Source organism: Opisthocomus hoazin, chromosome Z (genome assembly GCF_030867145.1).
Source record: "Opisthocomus hoazin isolate bOpiHoa1 chromosome Z, bOpiHoa1.hap1, whole genome shotgun sequence".
NCBI classification, from domain to species: Eukaryota; Metazoa; Chordata; class Aves; order Opisthocomiformes; family Opisthocomidae; genus Opisthocomus; species Opisthocomus hoazin.
Window position 1 is genome coordinate 91,013,026 of NC_134454.1, and position 18,812 is coordinate 91,031,837.

Sequence of the window (18,812 nt, forward strand, 5' to 3'; positions counted from 1 at the left end):
CCACGCAGTATCAGGGCATACCTCAGATTAGCACACTGCCAGTCTGCTGAGAGAGTCCCAGAATCACACTTACCATCTCTTTTATCCCAGAGGCACCAAAGAACAGCACCATACTCGTAAAACCTACCAGCCTCAAACAGCTGTAACGGGAGAACAGGCTCCTGCGACTGAACCTGTTGACAGGTACTGAAACGGCAACGAGTTTTTCTAGAGAAGACACCTTGCCAAATGCCACCCTACCACAAGGGTTCACAACAGTCCAGACTGACAAGTCCTAGAGAAATAATACCCACAGTAATAACCAAATCTAAGAGAAGGCTTGCACTTCATACATTTCAGACTAAGTAATCTTTAACAGAGCCAAACTCTGTGGAAGGGGCCCGTTCCGACCCCGGAGCAGCACACGCAGTCTGCGGCTTCAGCACAGCAGATTCAAATGCCACCTTTGTACAGTGCCATTCCTACCACACAGTGTTAAAGGCAGCTGCATTATGTAGGATAACGTTCTAATGTAAGGTGGAAAAACACCAGCTAATATCTGGAGGAAATAACCCACTTCTCACTGGGGATAGAGATTAAGATTTGCATATGTGGTGTTTTGGTTTTTCCACTCATAATAAACTTCCTCAGAAGAAAAACAAGTTTTCAAGAGTATTCTAGGAACAGCAGGTGAGTTGTAAATTTCATTTCATACAGAATTTATCCTGCAAACATAAAATTAATATTTTTTTTCACTTGGTAAGCAGAGAGAATAATTTCTGAATACCTGAATAAGCCTTGAAAACAAATATGTTGAAATGATTGCAAATTGCATAGTCTAAGAGCCTTCACTTGGACATGAAAATAACTTCTTTTTACTTGATCTTTATATGAACTCAAGCCTATCTTCTACTTAATAAAAATTAATTCATTGAGATTACTAAACAAGAATTGCATGTGTTGAACTGATTTCCAATACAACAGAACAATAACAAGAGATTCAAGTGTTGTTTTTAGTGTCAGTAGAAAGTTTAAAAATTTAAAATAAAAAACAAACCAGAAAATTCAGCTGCTTCAGCTGAAGACAATTCCTCTGAGACTAAACAGATACATCAAAAAGTTCACGTGACATAGAGAAAATTGTGCCTTAGATATATGCTTTGTGTTCTGAGAAACAACAGCAAGATGGTATCAAGGATTTAGCAAAAGAGGGGTGTCCTATTGCATTATGGCTATGAAATACAATCCCTGTAACAACTATTATAGACTAATACAGCAGATACCTTTCTCAAAAAAAAAAAAATTAGTGAAACATCTCAGCAGTATCTCCAAATGAAAATGTTTTCAAGATGCAGAAATGTAAAGTAGGCATTTATTGAAAACCACACAATTTTTCTCCCTCCTCCCCCACCTTTTTTTCCCTTAAAAAAAAAAGCTCATCTCTTTCACAAGCAGATCTTCATTTCTCCATTTAAAAAAAAAAAAAAAAAAAGATAAATTAGTCTGACCAGCAAACTAGTTCCTCTTTTCAAACTCTGATACCAATGCAATGAGATACGAAGAAATGAAGTACAGAAAAACGGAAGTCTCAAATTCATTTTTCTTTTCACTGTATTCCAAGTACAGTGTCACACAACTTGGAAAACTAACAAGGTTATGGCACTAGATTTAAAGCTCTGGTGATCCGAATTGGTATGTGATTAGGTAGGCACCTAATTCCTGTTATTTGCACCCAGCTCCTAATAGCTTAAAAAAAGCTTGGTGTTTTTCTTGCAGCGCTCATCCATTCAATCGCTTATCTCCCCTCCCCACCCAACAAGACAATGAGAAACTCTTCCCTTTTACACTGAGCTTGAGCTCCTTCTTTTGAAAACAAGCCCACATTTGCACAGTCACAGATCATGTGTACACATATAATGATGTATTATAAGAATATGCACAAGGAACAACCATAATATAGAATGTTTTTGTTTTCGTGGCAGGTATATCATGGTGCAGTAGAGGATAGCATGTTTTTTTATTCTCAAACTCCAGCAAAAGCATGCACTGAAGCTTTGTGGGAAACACTCATTTAAAAAAAAAAAATCCAGACTGCCAGGGCACACCACCAACAAAGCACTTACATATGCTACCACCCATCACCTGCTGGCCAGGGTAACAAGCCCACGAGGTTAACATTGCAGCACTAACCTCACCCTGCCAGGCACATCTCCTGACCCACGGGGTGGCACGACCTGCCTCAGGACTCTGAGGGGGCCCTGCCATTTCTTACAAATCTGCTCTGCCTCAGCAAGTGATGCTCAGTCACCTGATGCACCCAGAATTACTGGTCTTCAGAACACTGCCTGGGCTGCAATAGCTCCTCAGCAAAACCCAGCCTTTTCCTCAGCCTCACAACAACCAGAACATGGTTTGACTGAGGATCCCTGGACACCTGCATGAGATCTGGCATTCTGTAGCTATCCTCCAGCCTCTCAGTAAAAGGTCTCCAGCCAAGGAAGGCTCACAAACAAGGGAGAAGATGACCTCTTGTCTCAGCTACTGGGACTCCAGTATCAACATTCCTGTTTCAGGTACAGCTAAGTTCTTGTATCAATGCATATGCTTCAGATGCTAGTATAAACATCAAATGGATACTTAGTAAGGCCCAGACCTTCTAAATAGCTACAGCATGAATGCCTTAGCCTAGTGCACAACACTGTCTTTGGGATTACACCTCAGCAAAATATTTTTGGGAGCTCTGTGCCGCACTGCTTAGTTGGTAGACTGCAAACCCTCCAAGAGCTGATTTTGAAAAGGCCCTGTTATTCTGTCCTGAATGACCTCACCCAGAAAGCCTCCTTCCCACTCAGAACACAAAAACCACAGAAGTGGCAGGGACCCACACACTACCACACTTAACCAGGCTGAAACAGAAGGCCACCTCTGGGGGGGGTAGAGGGACAAGCTTTCTGGTGATTTACTTCTGATCCAGCTCATTGTCCATTCTCTAAATGACATCAAATCTAATACATGCTAAGGAACAACACCTCTTATTTTAATTGCTGAGTACTGCAATCTCAGAGTCATCCCATTACAACCAAAGATTAGGAGTCCACTTACTTGTCAGTTGTAAGCTTATTCACTCCAGCCGAGTCAGTCCAGAAGCGCAGTCTCAAGAACTCCAGAGCTGTTGCTATCTAGTAAATTTAATATCCAGTGCAATAGGTAAGCTTCTCCAATTTAACACAGACTATTCTGAACACCTAGCCACACTGAGTATCACTTTACAGACTTAACAGTCTCTAGAAAGGTCTCTGAGCCACCCTCCCACCTGATCTTAATGAAGACTTACTAATTTTCTGTTTGTCTAAACACCTGTGTAACTCCCAAACCCTGTTTCTACAGCCTGTAAAGTAGACTAATAATTCCTCTGTCAGTATTTTTGTTAAATAATGTTGCAATTCTCAGTGCCAGGCCAGGAATTGCCACTGCTTCATTTTATCTTGAGCTCAGGATCCATATTTGTTGTTTCTGTATGCAAGTTACCCGCAACATGTAAGATGCTCATAGTTATCACTGTCCAGTTAAACACTATAGCTATCCAGGCTTCCAACTGAAAACCAGCTTCTGCTTGCTGAAAGAAAATCCCCTCCATAGCATTAACAAGTAAACTTCTCTTGTTGAAAAAAGGAGAGAACTCTTCAACTCTTTTAAGGGACCAGCTGCCTTTCTTTTCTCCCTGCCTTAGTCTCCTTTCTCTTTTCACTATAGAAATCTCTTCTAACACATAAAGAGAACTTACCACGCCTGAAGCCTAGCACCTGCATTAATCGAAGCAAATAAAGACCAGCTGCACCTGAGAAGCCTACACCCTCCCCTGCAGCCGCATTCTGTGGACAGGAATAGCCATTACTCCTAGAGACAGACTAGAAAAAGAAACAGCACATTAATTCTCTCCGAGGTCTTGAAATTGCGATTTTGTGAAAAATACTTCACTTCAGCAGAGCTATGGCATCCAGGACTGGAATATTCATGTGAAATTCAATTTCATGCTGCGTAGGATAGTAAACAAGTTAGTAAGCTATCTGATTAGACTAAATATGATATCTGTATAAAGTCTACATGTAGCAAGGAAAGTGTCTGCAATGTCACATAAAACACCTGATGACTAATTTTTTTGTTGGTCACTACTCTTTGTCTCCAAAGCATTGATATTATTGCCATGTTATTCTTCTGTTTAATTGGGGGAATAGGTGCAGAGGAATATAGAAAAGAAAAATAAAACCACCCTACCAAAACATATTTAAGTAGCCTTATCTTGGCTGCTTGTAGGCTTTTTAGGCACTCAGCATATAGGCCCGCGGCAGGGAGTTCTTTTTCCAGTCACCATTTGGCCAGAGATAGGTCAAACCGGCACAGGAAAAGTTAAAGTTTCAACACGGAGTTAAAAACATTGTGTTCATGATTTTGTCAAGACACCACACCAATTTTTGAGTTGTAATTTTTATGAAAAGAGCAAAAACAGTAAAAAAGTGTGTGAAAGGCTATAGAGAATCCTTTTTAATTGCACAAGCTGAAAGGTTTCACCTGAAGCCCCGGGGGAGGTGGGGGAAAGCGCATTGTGACTACTCACATCTAGAACAAACTTCACCAAGACTGAGAAGTTTAAACAAATAATGAGTAATTACAATTGGCTACAGCAAGCAAAAGGTACCGAGCACCCTTTCCACCCTGCTTCCAATGTTCTCTACCACAGCCTTTTGACCAACTACCTCAGCACTGGCGGCGGGAGCTGAGTTCACCTGCGCAGCGCTTTGCCGCTGCAGACGGCCTGGCCTCTCCTCCCAGAAGGGGACATGGTGGCCTGGGGCGCGAGGCCGGCCCTGCCTGCCCCGCCGCAGCACGGCAGCAGACCAGACACACAGAGTGAGCGGGCGTCTCCTCAGCAGAGACCCCAGCCCTGAGCCCCACCCCTTCCAGAAGGTTCTGTGGCCCCTGCCCGGGCCCCGTGCCTTCCGGGAGGCCCCGCCCCACCCTGCCCCGCCCGCCTGTCCTCGTGGGACGGGGGGGCCCAGGCGCTGGCCGTGTTGCCCCTCGCGGAGCAGAGCTGGGCCTCTGCAGCTCTCCGTGTCTGTTCTGAGGTGATCAGACTGCAATTAACAGATCTCCAGCCACTGAAGGCTTCCCAAGTTCCCAGAAGAGGATGTAAGCAGGTTTTTTACATGCAAGCTCAAAAACCGAATAAAGTTGCTTATCCTCATCTCCACCAAAGACCTCAGTTTGTGCCCATTGCCCCTTGTCCTTTCGCAATTTCTCAGGCTGATGGAAGCAGTAAGCCTGACCTGGGCAAAAGACTTAGAGCTAAAGAGCCAAATAACAGTGTTTGCAGAGGCAGCAGTTTTCTTGAGGGGTGGGGAGCTCCCCCCCTAGGACAGGTAAATAAACTAAGATTTATCTGTTAGCCATCTGCTGACATCAAAGTTGCTTAAATTCTATCCACAACTATTTTGCTGGGGAAACAGAAGTTTCGTGGACAGTACACTGTTAGTCAGACTTTACACCCTTAATCTGAAGATAATCCTCAACCTGAATGCTGTGTGTCAGATGTGTCAGATGGTGAATCATTATGGGGAATGCCAGGACCATCTAGAACTGCTGTAATGCGTTTGATGATTGGGAAACTCAAATCAATTTCGTTTACTGAGCCCCTTCAGAAATCAGAAGAGATCATGGTTTCCAGGTTAAATACCTTTGCTCTACTTTATACTGCTCTAAGTTAATCTTTCTCTACCTAGTAGTCAGAATGACCCAGAATAGGTAATCTTTAACCACTGGCCATTGACTTACGAGGGCCACAACATTTTCCCTTCTGTCATCTAAGTTGTCCTAGCCCTACACGTGCCTCACCACTGTCTATTATATTGTGCTATTAGCACTGGTGAACGTGCTTCCTTCAGCGCTTGTGAAGGTTGATGCTCCCTGAATCCTGTAGTAATCTGGGATAAACAGATGAATAATACCAGCTTTTCCCACTTTGAGCCCAAGAACTCCTGTAGCAATTTCCTCTCAAAAATTATATGGTATCCTGTCCTAAACAGATGTAAGTCAGCATAGTTTCACTCAAATTAACAGCTCATAGCAAAGGGATAAATTCAGTCACATTGTTTGATATATGTCAGTTTTCTCCATAAAAAGATCCAGCATAAATCTTTGACCCAGATTTATCTGAAAGTTTTAAAACAAGTAAGCCATGCACACTGCTGGTGGATTGTAACCGGATTTTTCCATAGATGAAATGGCCAACCCCAATCAGTTTTAAGAGTATTAATTGCATGCTCATTCAAGGTAGAGCTGGAGTAAAGCTGTAAAGACGCAACTCAAGCTGTCACACATGAATGGCTATTAGTGCAACAGTTCTGAGGCTGGAATCTAGGGAAGGAAGGGAAGGAAGAGGATTGCAGAATTGGGGCCTCCTTGCACTGGTGCCTCAGTAGTTCCTTTTTAAACCTCTGCACCTTATAGTATCAGATTTTTCAGCTCAGAATCTTTCGCTCCAACTCCCTCCTCAACTGAGGGTCTAGTTTCCCATCTGCCTCAGAACTGCAGCTGACTTCGTTGTGATAAATTAGCTGGATACCATCAGGTCTTAAGCCATCCAAATGAGGAAGAGAAAGCTCTTCCCAGTCCACTCTCTTCTCCCCACTTACTCTACACGTGCACCGTGATCCCTCTCTGTGTTATTTTTCTTGTCTTATAAAGTCCAGACTATTCTAAGTGTAGAGAAAAAAAAAAGAATGAGAACTGATTCAGGTGAGCCTCTCTGATGTCATGTAAATGAACCCTGATTTGAAAGTCTTCAATTTGAACTGAATGGTAAAACTGGCTTTTGAAATCTACTCTAAATAAACAAAGTAACTGCATTTTTAAAGCCCTTTCAAACAGGCTTTCTAAATCAGCCTTGATCAACACGTAATGCATTTATGATCAAAATTAACCAGCTGCAAAGAAGGTTTATTCTTCCAAAGGGCTTTATACCATTCGCAAACCCTTGTAGGCCCATATAATTTTGAAACAGAATAAAACAGTTCTCCTAATACACTCGTGAGATTTTCATGCACAGACTATTTAACCCCGTTTTTTGCCAAAATTGTTGCTCTTAGTTGAAGAATTTCATAGTTAAGGTACTGCAGAGCCAAATCATAGCTTCTTACTGTTCGTTAAATACTCCCAGTGTGAAAAACTTCCTAACACAGCCCTGGTTTTGCCCCTATGGTAAGTTATTATTCCTTCTGTTTTGGAGTTGTTCTTCCACTCTTTCCATGTAGCAAAGACTTCATTCCTCAGTTTTCTATTTTACTCTCCGTATCCTTCACATTTTATACAAGAAAAATGATGGGAAAGAACTCTTGTATGGATCAAATTTCATCCTTTGTATAGTGATATTTTAGTCAAGAGGGGCCATGCACATAAAACGCAATCACAGAATCACAGAATAAGTTATGTTGGAAGGGACCTTTGGAGGTCACAGGGCTCAGTCCTCTGCCAACTTCAAAGTTAGATTGAACTTCAGAGTTAGATAATTTTGCCTGGGGTCATATCTACATATTTTCAAGGGAAAAATGTGGCCCTCGGATGAATGTGCAATGGTTATTGCATTATATGTCCTTGTGTCACCTTTATTAACATTTAAACAAACGAGTTCCTTTTTTTTTTCAGGAATTTCCAAATAATTTGGCATTTAATTTCAAAGAATTGGACCCAAACCAATCTGCAACAGTAATGAATGTTGCAATGCTGTTTCAGACTCTCACCAGTGGCTCCATGTGTAGCTCGCAGTACTTCACTTACAATTGCAGATCGCCACTTTGAGGAAAACAGCTTTTTTTCCAGAAACACAACCCCAGAAGAACCAAGTAAGTGGTGTTTCCTCTGTGATTAAAAGTAGCACATTTTAGTCTTCCTCTGATGTTTTTGGACAACATGTGCTATTTATGTTTTTATTACTATTATTTGAGGTCTTTTGCCCTCTTGTTATGATTAAGCAAATTGTCAGACACCTTCTGTAGACTTAGAATGCACATCCATATTTTCAGAATGGCATATGGAGTTTGCACACATGATTCTGGTACAATTCTACAGGTAATTTTTAAATAAATACTGTTTTGGGCAGACTATGAACTAGTACCAGTACAACAACTGGTAATTCTGTCATCTTTATACTGTGTGCGCGTACCAGTCCCAAATGAGAGACTTTTCACCAAAAAGCAAGCAGTAGTAACACCAAATGAAAAACAGTCCCTGATTCAGGAGAGTTTTCTAAACAGACCAAGAGCAGAAGATAACACAAACGTTGAAAGCACCATCGAAAAGCCTTAACCACTGGGACTCTAAACAAAGAAGGCAGCTGTAACTGGGGCTCTATTTTTCCTAATATTACAGGAAGTCTATTAGTAGTAACAATCCTGGCACAGTCAGGCCCCACCGTACAAGATGTCTACATACACAAAGAATGTGCAGATATATAATGCTGTAGGTGCTATCCTGATCTTTGAGAAGTTCGTGGAAATGTTTCTTTTGACTTCAGTAGATCCTAGTTTTGTCTGTAGTGATCAGCAAGATGGTGATTCACTCTAGAATTTTCCCAGTCATTTGCCTGTCTGTGATAAAAAATGAGACCGATTCAGTGCATCCAAGTCAGCTGAGATTGACACATAGCCATGGTCTCACTTCTCGTACAGCACTGGAAGATAGGTAGCACAGATTACTGTCACTTTTAACCTAAAAGCAAGTGTCTAGGACTGTGCTGTTACAACACTCTTCATTTCACCGTGTTTCTCCAATACCCTGTCATACAGCACAGAATATGAAAGCCAGAACTCAGGCATGTGCTTGTATTCTTTTCCTGCCTCATTTAGTTCTCTGCTTCCCTACTAAACATCACCTGTTAGAATTATTAATTTGTGCTTTGTGCTTATTAAAATCTTTTTTCTTTAACAAAACTGGAAAAGAGTACAGGGTAGCAGATGGATTATCTACATTAAGCAACTAACATTGCTTTTACAACTGAGGTTATACAAATGTCATTAAATCTCTGAGAATTATATATTCCAGAGTTTTTCATAAGGGGAAAAAACTATTCTTGAACTGTACATGCAGTGATAAGACTGATAATAACTTATAAAAATAGCTTCATTATTGCACAGAAAGCCCAGGTCAGTGCCTTCTTTTATTCACGACTGCTGACATTGTTATTTGTATCTGAAACTGGAGCTACACTGTGATTAGAAAAAAGCATTTTAGGAAACAGTAGGAGATCGTTCTCACCATGACAAGTTTGCAGTCCAAATACATGACAACCTAAAGAAGAAAAGGCATGCCATTAAGTTGGTAAGGATGAGGGTGTTCTAGTGGCTTTGTCATCCAGGTTTTTTCCATTACACAGTATTGCATTATGTGTTTGAATCACTTACTGCAGGACCCCTCTCACAAAAGGAGAGCTCTGATTCTTAGAGCTCATATATGCTGGCCTGTTCCATTTCACCCTGGCAGTGGTGAGGAAAGGCATCTTCACAAGGACAGAAGGTGCCCTTGTGTTCTGTCGAAGGTCTAGGTATACTAAAGCTGGAAAGCAAGAAGAAGGCAAGACAGCATTTTTTCCAGATTTGATTTCGCAGTGGCTTTCTTCTGCTGGGTGGACACATCCAGTCAAAACCAGTGAAGTGACCTGGTTCCTCACTTCTGTGAGGTACTATATTGAAAACTTTGCTTTTTTTAAAAAAACATTATTTTTACTTAAGACTGTTGCAGAACACTTATGTTCTGATGGAATAGAAGCATGGTAATGGAAGCAAGCAATGAAATACTAATTAGTTAATTATCAGGAAGGGTATCATACTGAAGGTGACTTGAATTCATGTTTAGAGAAATCTCAGGTTCAAATCCCATACTAGCCTTTACAAAAAATGTGAAATTCATCATGCCCTGAATTTGGGGGTTTATGCAGTGGTCTTCTTGTTGATTACCTGCATGAGGTCCTGAAATGTGTTTAATTCCTCATTTTGCCATTGGTGTTCAGGAGTCAGACTTTTTCCCCCATCTCATAGGTGTGCTGGAAAGTAAAATCTACTAAAAATGTGACAGGCTCTTTGAGAGTTCTGAAAATTCCTGTGCAGAAAAGACAGTAAATCAAAATTTAAAAATGAAAAAAAGATTGGTAAGACCCAGCAGTGAACAGTAAGATTAGCACTGTTAGCAATTGATGAAATCAGTCTCGCTGGAAGAAGCAATTAATACAAAGACAGAGTAAATACTCTTCATCTCAGGGTTAAGCAAAACAGGCAGATGAAAAAAACCTCTATATTTTGCATTTTTCCCTACCCACATACGCTCTCTCTGAAGGGATAAAGAAAATTGAGATTTCAGAGCTTTTTTTCCATTCCCTAGTCTGTTTGACTAAAGGTGACTCTGGCTCTGTGCAGTGAGGGCCATCTCCCTCCCCCAGATCAATACTTTAATATGACTTATCAGAAAGAGAATGAATTGTTTACTTTAAAACCTCAGGATCCCATAAAGGGCGAGGGAAAGGTGTCCACTGGAAACAGAGGCCAACAACACCTGACCACTGCTGGGAACTCATAAAAGAAAACCAAGACCTCCAAAGATCCAAATGCAGCGATATTCCTCAAAATGTCATGCAAGAGAACCTCAGTTCTGACAAGCCCTAACAACATATCAGAGGATCATTCGGCAGTTGCGTCAGATGGTAAGTGCCTTCCTGTGCTTGATCATGTGAGCAAAAGGAAATGCTAAAATGCACTAACAAAAATAAAATAGTGCAGGTGAATTTTGCGTACTAAGTACTTCAGCATACCAAAATATCTGTAAATGCCCATAGCCGGTCTGTGTAATGTAACAGAATTTAATGTCTTGATCTCTGCCTCCACTTTTAAAGAGATTAGGCTTTTATTCGTGTCAGTGGGCAACGTTTATTGTTCTAAAGAAAAAAAAGGGGGTGGCAGGGAAGCTGACAGTAAGCGTGGTTAGACTTCACCGGGGTTACAGAAATACTTCCAAGTCCAGATACACAAAAAGTCCAGGTTCTGTGATCCATCAAGATACTTCTTGAAAAAAACCCTTTTTTTTCACAACAATCTTCTCAACTGGACCATTCCAATAATAGTCTTTATACAAATGTCTAGCAGAAGGGAAGCAAAAAGTGGAATTTTTTTTCTCCAATGCAGTACTAAAAACTAGTGGCCATTTCTCTTTCTTTCATTACCTTTTGTCTTGGAAATCTTCCGGTTGAATTGCTGGAAGCTTCCATGTAGTTGTGGAACTATAAAACTGCCTGCTTGCAGCTGCATCATTTGCCTGGCTATCGACTGTCATATACATTTCACAGTAAAGTCCAGAGGCCCTTCTGCCAGGGCCCTACAGCTCTTTGCACTGTATCTGCCAGCAATTGTCAGGCTTTTCCTCAGAGAGCTTAATTAGAGCACGATCTTGCCTGACCTTTCTCCTCTGCTGCACAGAGAAAGCTGAGTAAAAAGTGTATGAGGAAAGGTAAGGGGAAAATTGTGATGAATTAGAAAGCAATGTACAGTAATTATGTTCCTTTGGCATTCATTTCTCATTATCGCCTATAGGCATAGGCACGTTCATCAAAAATAGCCTGGTGGACCTCAGGTCTACAACTGCAAGCTGCACCCTAGCTAGACAGAATATGTTCTGGGTGTGACCGTGTATCTGCCATCATTAATTCAAACAACTCAGTGCCATTTGGATGCACTGGGTGTGCTGCAGCTCCTTACCTTCCGTTAGAGATGTCTGCTTCATAGCTGCGATTTCACAGTGGCCTGATCTGTGCATCTGCAAATCTGCCTGACAGTTCTGTGTCAGCCTTCAAACGCGCAACTCTTTCCCACTACAGCATGTACAGATTCAGAATGCAGTCAAAATCAGTGAAAGATGAAAAGCACTTGGAAAAGTTTCAGCCCTGCCCAAGCATTTGCAGGCTTGCTTTCTTAACAAGGATGGGAATGACAGAGCAGTTGTAATAAATTTGAGAAGCAAAACAGCCTGAGCTGCTAACCCGCCAGCGAAGCTTCATTTCTCTGCTATTTACCAGCCAAGGGCCACTCAGAACACCAGCTCATACGGCCAGTTCATGCTTTCACTGAGGTTTGCTTAGATGTACTTGCAAATCAGTTGTTAAACTAGTCCAGAGCTCCAGTGAGTCTGCATGGACTGATCAACACTGGTTGAACTAGAGGACGTTTAAGAAAAAGCTCCAGAAAAGACACAAATTTGGATCAAAAGGTAAGGAAAGAACGTGTTACACTGCACAGGGTATGCTGGTGGTTCAGATGTGTTCAGTACACGCAGGTAGCCAGCTAGCGTGTTTTAGTGTGTGTGTGTTAGCGTCTCCTCTCTGCTGACACTTCAACTTTTGATGCTGTAGAATAGAGAATTAGAATAGAGAATATGAACAGCTGTATTTGGGAGCCCTGCGCCCTTACCCTTCATCATTTCTTGTTACAGTTCCTTCCACTGTCTCAAACCAGGACTGCTGTTTCTGCCGTAGCCCTCAATCTTCTCCAGGTCATTTCCTTCAGAGAGCCACGTTCTACTCCCCACAGGCTCCAGTACTTCAGCTGACCTAGTGGCAGTTGCCCATACACAATCTCTTCTTTTGGGGCACGCAGAGCTGCACTTCTCACAGACTGCAGCATGCCCTGACTCAGGCTAGGCACTGCCTCTCCTACTTACACAAGCTGATACTTAAAATGGCGACCACTTGGTATCAACAAGTACAGAAATGCGATTTTCCTCCATAGCTGTACCACAATCCGTGTACATACCTCACACGTTTAGATTTTATAAACAGCTGCTGGTGGAGATCTGTCTCTTTCTCTCTGGTTTCTCAGCTGGAACACACGATGGGCGTGCTGACAGCAGACTGAGAATAAAGCAGAGGCGTTATGGCTATTAATGTGCGGGAGTGACACATCACTAGGCAGTGAGTTAGGAAAGATAAAAAATGAGATTGACAGGAAGGTTAAGCCCATAGGAGGAGTTCTCTGGGGATCTGGAGTCTGCGTTTTGAATGCTTTAACTTGCTTAACATTCTTTTGCTAAAATGCAACCAGATTCTACTGGAGAGTCTAGTTTTATTACAAATGGGTAACAAATGCTCCTGATTATGTAAAAAAAGGGAATGCATTTACTGAGCTTAAAAAAAAACGAGACAGATAGTTCAAAAGCATTATAGCAAGATGTTCTGTCCTCACCTCTTGGCACAAAAAGACGACTCCATCCCCTCCCATGGTGCTTCTAACCAGCCCGTAAAGCATTATTTTTTGAGTCAGAAGTTCAAGTTTTCAGTAGCTACAAAAACTATTTCTGTTCTCAGCACATACAAAATCTACCCAAATTAACACAAAATGTAACATTAATGTTTAATGTACTCTGCTGTCCTTTAAAGATTTTTACCAGTTCCAGGGGAATAAAGGAATTCCACTCTGTGGTCTGTCTTCTTTTTTCTTTTTTTTTTTTTCTTTAAGTTAGCAGACTTCATTACAGTTATTGATTTGTTACTAATATTGTTATTATTAATGAACGTTCACTAGCTGGCTTCCACTTTCACAAAGCTACATTCTATCCGCACCAGTCAGTATTTCTTTCACTTGATATGCAATACGATCTTGCATAGATGATCCCACTAGTTGACAGTCTTTATAGACTGAGGAAAAAGTGGACACACGGCAGAGTAAGATACAAACGACACTACTGTTCACCCAAGCTCTGGTTTCTAATCTCTTCCATTCTCTGTGCTCCTTTCTCTGTTTTCTCTGCTTCTCTGCAGTATTCAGATGTGATGACAACGCATAACTGAACTCGCACGGCTTAAGAAATCACTGTGCATCGTGTGATCCTCAGTAATTGTTCGTGTGTTCTCAGTCCACTCCTGACAAACAGGATCTTTTACAGGATTTTTTATACTCACTGAGAACGTGCAGAAACGTTATTAGTCTTGCAGGCTAAACAAACACAAAATCCCACTCTGGCCTATTCAACCAACAACCTGTCCTGGGCAGAAATGAACCACCACAGTCCTGTGTATGTTAGTTACACTGCTTAACTCACTGTTGCATAGGGGTTGACGTGTCATAGAAGAACTTCCATTGAACAGAACAGGTGGAGTGGGACTAGGAGTACAGACCAACTTGCTGGTTTGTAAGTGGGCTAGCTCTAAAATGCTAGTGAAGACAAGTATATGGAAAACAAATATAACTTTTAGCATTGTGATTCCTCAGATCTAACCTAGCTCTGTAAAGGTCAGGCACTTATTCTGAGCTGTTTCCATCAATAAGAGAGCGGTCCTGGCAGAGAGTGATTCATCCCTCCCTTCATAAATTTGTCTCTTAGCACAGGACTGATCACTTTCTCAAGGTGCCTGTCCATCTCCTTTGGGTGCTCAGAGCTACTTAAAGGCACGCTTAAAGCTACTTAGCTTTTAGATTTCTTCAGCTAACTGAAACAAAATATTCACCTCAAATTTGGAATGCTGTCTCCCACTTCCTTGGTGAGAATCCTGATGTACCACTTACAAGAGCATGTAGTGACAGCACAAGGGTTGATGGCTTCAAGCTGGATTTAGATTAGATAGAAGAAAGAAATTCTTCCCCGTGAGGGTGCTGAGGCCCTGGCCCAGGCTGCCCAGAGAAGCTGTGGCTGGCCCCTCCCTGGCAGGGTTTAAGGCCAGGCTGGACGGGGCTGGGAGCACCTCGGGCTGGTGGAAGGGGTCCCTGCCCATGGCAGGGGGGTTAGACCAGATGATCTTTAAGGTCCCTTCCAACCCAAACCAGTCTGTGATTCTATGATAAATATGCATAAACATGGTCTTTTCTCTGTGTTTTCCAGATCTTTGAAGTCCCTGTGCTGAAGTCTGCAATGGGTGTATGTTACTTCTTCCACTACTACCAGAGCTGTGGAGTGTGACAATGGTGTTTGTGTCCAGTCTATCAAACGCCATTATCACACTAAATAGCTACTGGTAGACAAGACATCAATTCAGAAAAGTATGTGAACTGTAGCAATGCATTTTCCCACCGTGCTGAGGAATGACTAACCTTTTTACATGTATGTCAGGATGACTCTGCTCTTCCTTTTATAAGCAAACCCACTATCGTGTGAGGGAAATACACACTCTGCTAAATGCAATTCCAGGCTCCCATCGTAAAGCACACGAGTCATCTCAAGGAATCACCATTACAACCTCATCATTAGGAAAGTGGGTTTCATTGGAATCAACAGGGTTGTGATTACCTCTGAAAAAACAAAGCCAGCCTGGGATTTTCTTTTTCCTGTTGGACTGACCATGACAACAGAACACTGATGCCAATTAGCTGATGTAGTGAAACTCTGATTCTTATTCTGGCACCAAATTAAAATGTACATTTGTAACATCAATTGACAGAGATGCTCATGACATTTTTCAAACAGAACACTTTCCAAAATTCTGATAAAAAGCTATTACCTCTAACTCAAAACATCATTTATTCAGGTTTCAAACGCTTTCAGCTTTGTTCCCTTCCATGTCACTACTATATGTATGATTTGAGCACCATGCTCAAGTCCATTGTCTTATATTCTAAACCTACTGTTTTGGGAAGGGTCACCATTTCCTCACAGAAATTCTTCTGAAAACTATTGTAAAGAATAGGAATAATCTGTAGAAGCTTCCAGAGGGCTTAATGAAAGCCAGGCACGAACACTGCACTGAGAACCCTAAATCCCACTGCATAACCCAAGACTTAGGCTCACAGAATCTCGCTCTGTGATTTGCAGTAAGAGTGGTAACCTTAATATTCATCAGCATATTCCAAACTCCACCTTTCCTCTGACTTCTAGTGCTAAGTAACCAGGCATGCATAAGGAACAGGAAGTTTCCTATGGCTGTGATGTGTAGAGTGCTCCTGGAAGAAAGCACAGATGAATACGTGAAATTTATCATTTATAGAGTATACTGTGTTTCCACTTGCAACCAATTTTATTATGCAGTGTTTCCCTACAGAATATTTTCAGTGAGTTACTTAATTTTATTCCCTAAACCTTGTTTTCTTCCATGAGTTACTGCTGTGGAACAGTCACTAGCAACGCATACTGCTGAAAATTAATGGAAGAACTGCAATGTTTTATATTAAAATTGAGTTCCAGTCTAGATATTTTTAAAAGAATTCTCAGCACTTCAAATTATAATAACATAACAGGTCTTTACAGAGGAACCCAGAATAGTTTTCCTAAACCTTATACGCATCCTAATCACTCTTTGCATTCAGAATTTTCTTCTGTGACCACCTGTTCTGAAAGCCTGCCTGCCTCTCTGTGCAGGTATCTGATACAGTAATAACAGGTGACTGAATGGAGAGTGGTTCAGTAGCTTCCTGATAAATTAGTGCAGAACAGCTCTTGCAAAGAAGGTAATGCTTACTGCCTACAGGAAGAAGAAAGACTTTTTGTTGCCTTTTTTTCCTCCTCCAGCCCTGCTGTCCCAAATAAACATCAGGCACAACGACAGGTAATGGGACAGAGCCAGGGCGATGGCAGAGGAGGGGAGGAAGGAGAGGTGGCTTCGAAGCCAAGTCATTCACCTGTTCAGTTTGTCTCCTTTCTCTCGAACCCCCTTCTCCAGCTTGGGGGACAGAGGAGAACACCACCTGGGCTCCCGATCCCTTTAACATTCTTCTGAGGGACATAAAGTCTCTTTTGAGAGACTTGTGCCAGATGCATGTCCACTGCTGTCCCACCTCCCTGGCATCATCCTTCCAGTATTTATTGCACCTGTTGGCCTCGTCTTCCCTGGTCCAGATCTGCTTTCAGGAACAATAAATCTTAATCTTGGCTGCCATGAATGGATGGACATAAATATCCTGATGTTATTCCTCCCTCCTGATGTTTCCTACATTACACAGCAAGCCCATTCAAACACGTTCCTGTAGCAGCAGTACCAGCCTTTTGGTGTGTGCCACAAATACTTTCTGCTGGGCCCTGCTGACAGGTCCATCCCCGTTCTGTCACTTGGTATGGGCCTGTCACATCACCGAACTGCAGCTGGGATATACTGTGCTGCCATGCACATGGCACGCTTCCAGCCACAGCAAACAAGCAGCTCCCATCGTCTGATCCCGTGCACCCCCCTCTAACAAGACCAAACGCATATCTACCGTGTGTCTGGGGGAACACAAACATGGTTCATCTGGTAAAGGCTGGGCTGCCCTGCAGCATAAGGTCGGGCCCTGTCCTTTGTCTGAAAGGAGCAGATAAATTAATTGGAAAAACTGATGTAGTGATCCAAAACATCTGGCACAGACTGGGCATCTATCAGACCACTAAGCATTAACACTAACAAGGGACATTGTTCTGCCACCACTGCAAAACAAGCAACCGCAGTCATCCATAAACACAGCGAGAATCCAGCAGCAGAAGAAAGGCTCCCAAAGCCAATATTCTCCTGCTGCCCAAGACTCAGTAAATCACAGTAATTTCACACCCACAATATTTTACGGCGGACTCACAGCGAAATCAGCAGGGCTGCAGATAACTATGGCTTATTTTTCAAAAGGTCTTTGCTGAGAACGAGCTTCTAGCTGAGGGAATCTTTGTGCAGGTGAGTTAGGGGGTAGGGGTGGGCAAGAGAGCTGGAACTCCTTTCTCTCTTCTCTGGCTTTGCAGGAGGAAAGCAGAAGTGACCTTGTCTGCAAGACCCTCTGTGTAATGTTTTCGCAGCAGCTGCTTTTCTTCTCAACCTTTGAGAGTGAAATGAGGTCCCTTCCCTCCCTCACCACACATGCAGTGCTTTCTAGGGAGCCTGTACCAGTTTGGTTTGCCCTTCTCCTGATTACTGGCACTGAGATTTTTCTTATCGGAAGAACATTTTATGCTGTTGTTCTCCTCCCACTCAGTAAGCCTCACGTGCTGCTGGCCTGAGCACATTCTGTGATTCTGTATCATATCAATAGAAAGAGCTGGAGATGAGGTCTGTCATTTTGGACTAGCTTTACAATTTGCAATGTCATCACAGCTTATTCCACATCATTCATTCTTTCAGAGATGCAAAACATGAATCGCCACTGCTGGTACTCCAGTGGTGGAACAGCAGCACAGGCTCCCCAGGTTCTACTTGTAATGTTATTAAAGGAAACCCATTTAAAATATACAGTCAAACATCCACATGGGCAAACAGTTCCTAACCTTCCCCTGGTGCTCTGTGGCAGGATGGCAGTGTAGATTAATTCTCTCTCCCTATTACTTTCCAATACTGTGCTCTTTAAACTCAAAAATAAAAAATTATTTACTGAGCCTTTTATTGTAGAGCATCATGACCTTTACAACACCCACACATGTATTAGATACACTGAAGTTTCTTGAAGAGAAAAAAAAAGAAGAAATTAAGGCACAATGGAGCTGCATGCCTGCAGTTCACCATTAGGTTATGTGAGGTTAAACTGCGGGAGTTATACTGAAAAGCTGCTCCAACAGCAACTGCATACAATTTTCTCTCGCTACGTGGTATAAGGAATGGACTGGGAAACATGCTGCCTGTTTCTAACGGGGTCCTCCATCTTACTTCTCCTTGAAGTGGATAAATACTCAAGGCACAGCATTCGAAACACATCAGCTGCCTTCTGAAGGCGCATCCTCCAGAAACCTGGGGCCCAGCAATCTGTAAAGCAGGTGTACGCATAGGGACTGGCAATGCGTGTCACGGTGCTGCAATGATCTATTCATCCGAGACTGGTCAGTCATAGATTCAAACCCTGAAACTTCGCAGCCTGACTTTTGTCATTTGG

The 18,812-nt window shown here is 42.2% G+C and overlaps 1 protein-coding gene and 2 long non-coding RNA genes across 4 annotated transcripts in view; 2 read left to right on the forward strand and 1 right to left on the reverse strand.

Annotated features, from left to right (window-relative positions):
* The first annotated feature begins 582 nt into the window (after window positions 1–582).
* On the forward strand, window positions 583–4,554 carry LOC142358919 (uncharacterized). The gene is made up of 3 exons (XR_012761952.1): window positions 583–669; window positions 1,962–2,552; window positions 3,733–4,554. It is a non-coding gene; the product is annotated as an uncharacterized LOC142358919 (long non-coding RNA).
* LOC104328500 (alpha-protein kinase 2) overlaps window positions 2,546–18,812 on the reverse strand; it is a 67,647-nt gene continuing 51,380 nt past the window's right edge. The window contains exons 12-13 of one of the 2 annotated variants that reach the window (XM_075411603.1): window positions 12,822–12,919; window positions 2,546–3,158 (exon numbers count right to left, since the gene is read on the reverse strand). In XM_075411603.1, the coding sequence (XP_075267718.1) occupies window positions 12,838–12,919 (82 nt within the window). In that variant the 3' untranslated portion in view covers window positions 2,546–3,158; window positions 12,822–12,837. Of the gene's footprint in view, window positions 3,159–12,821; window positions 12,920–18,812 lie in introns of those variants that run through there. The other variant, XR_012761950.1, reaches the window with a different exon arrangement.
* LOC142358918 (uncharacterized) lies at window positions 7,771–13,486 on the forward strand. The gene is made up of 3 exons (XR_012761951.1): window positions 7,771–7,874; window positions 10,522–10,723; window positions 12,502–13,486. It is a non-coding gene; the product is annotated as an uncharacterized LOC142358918 (long non-coding RNA).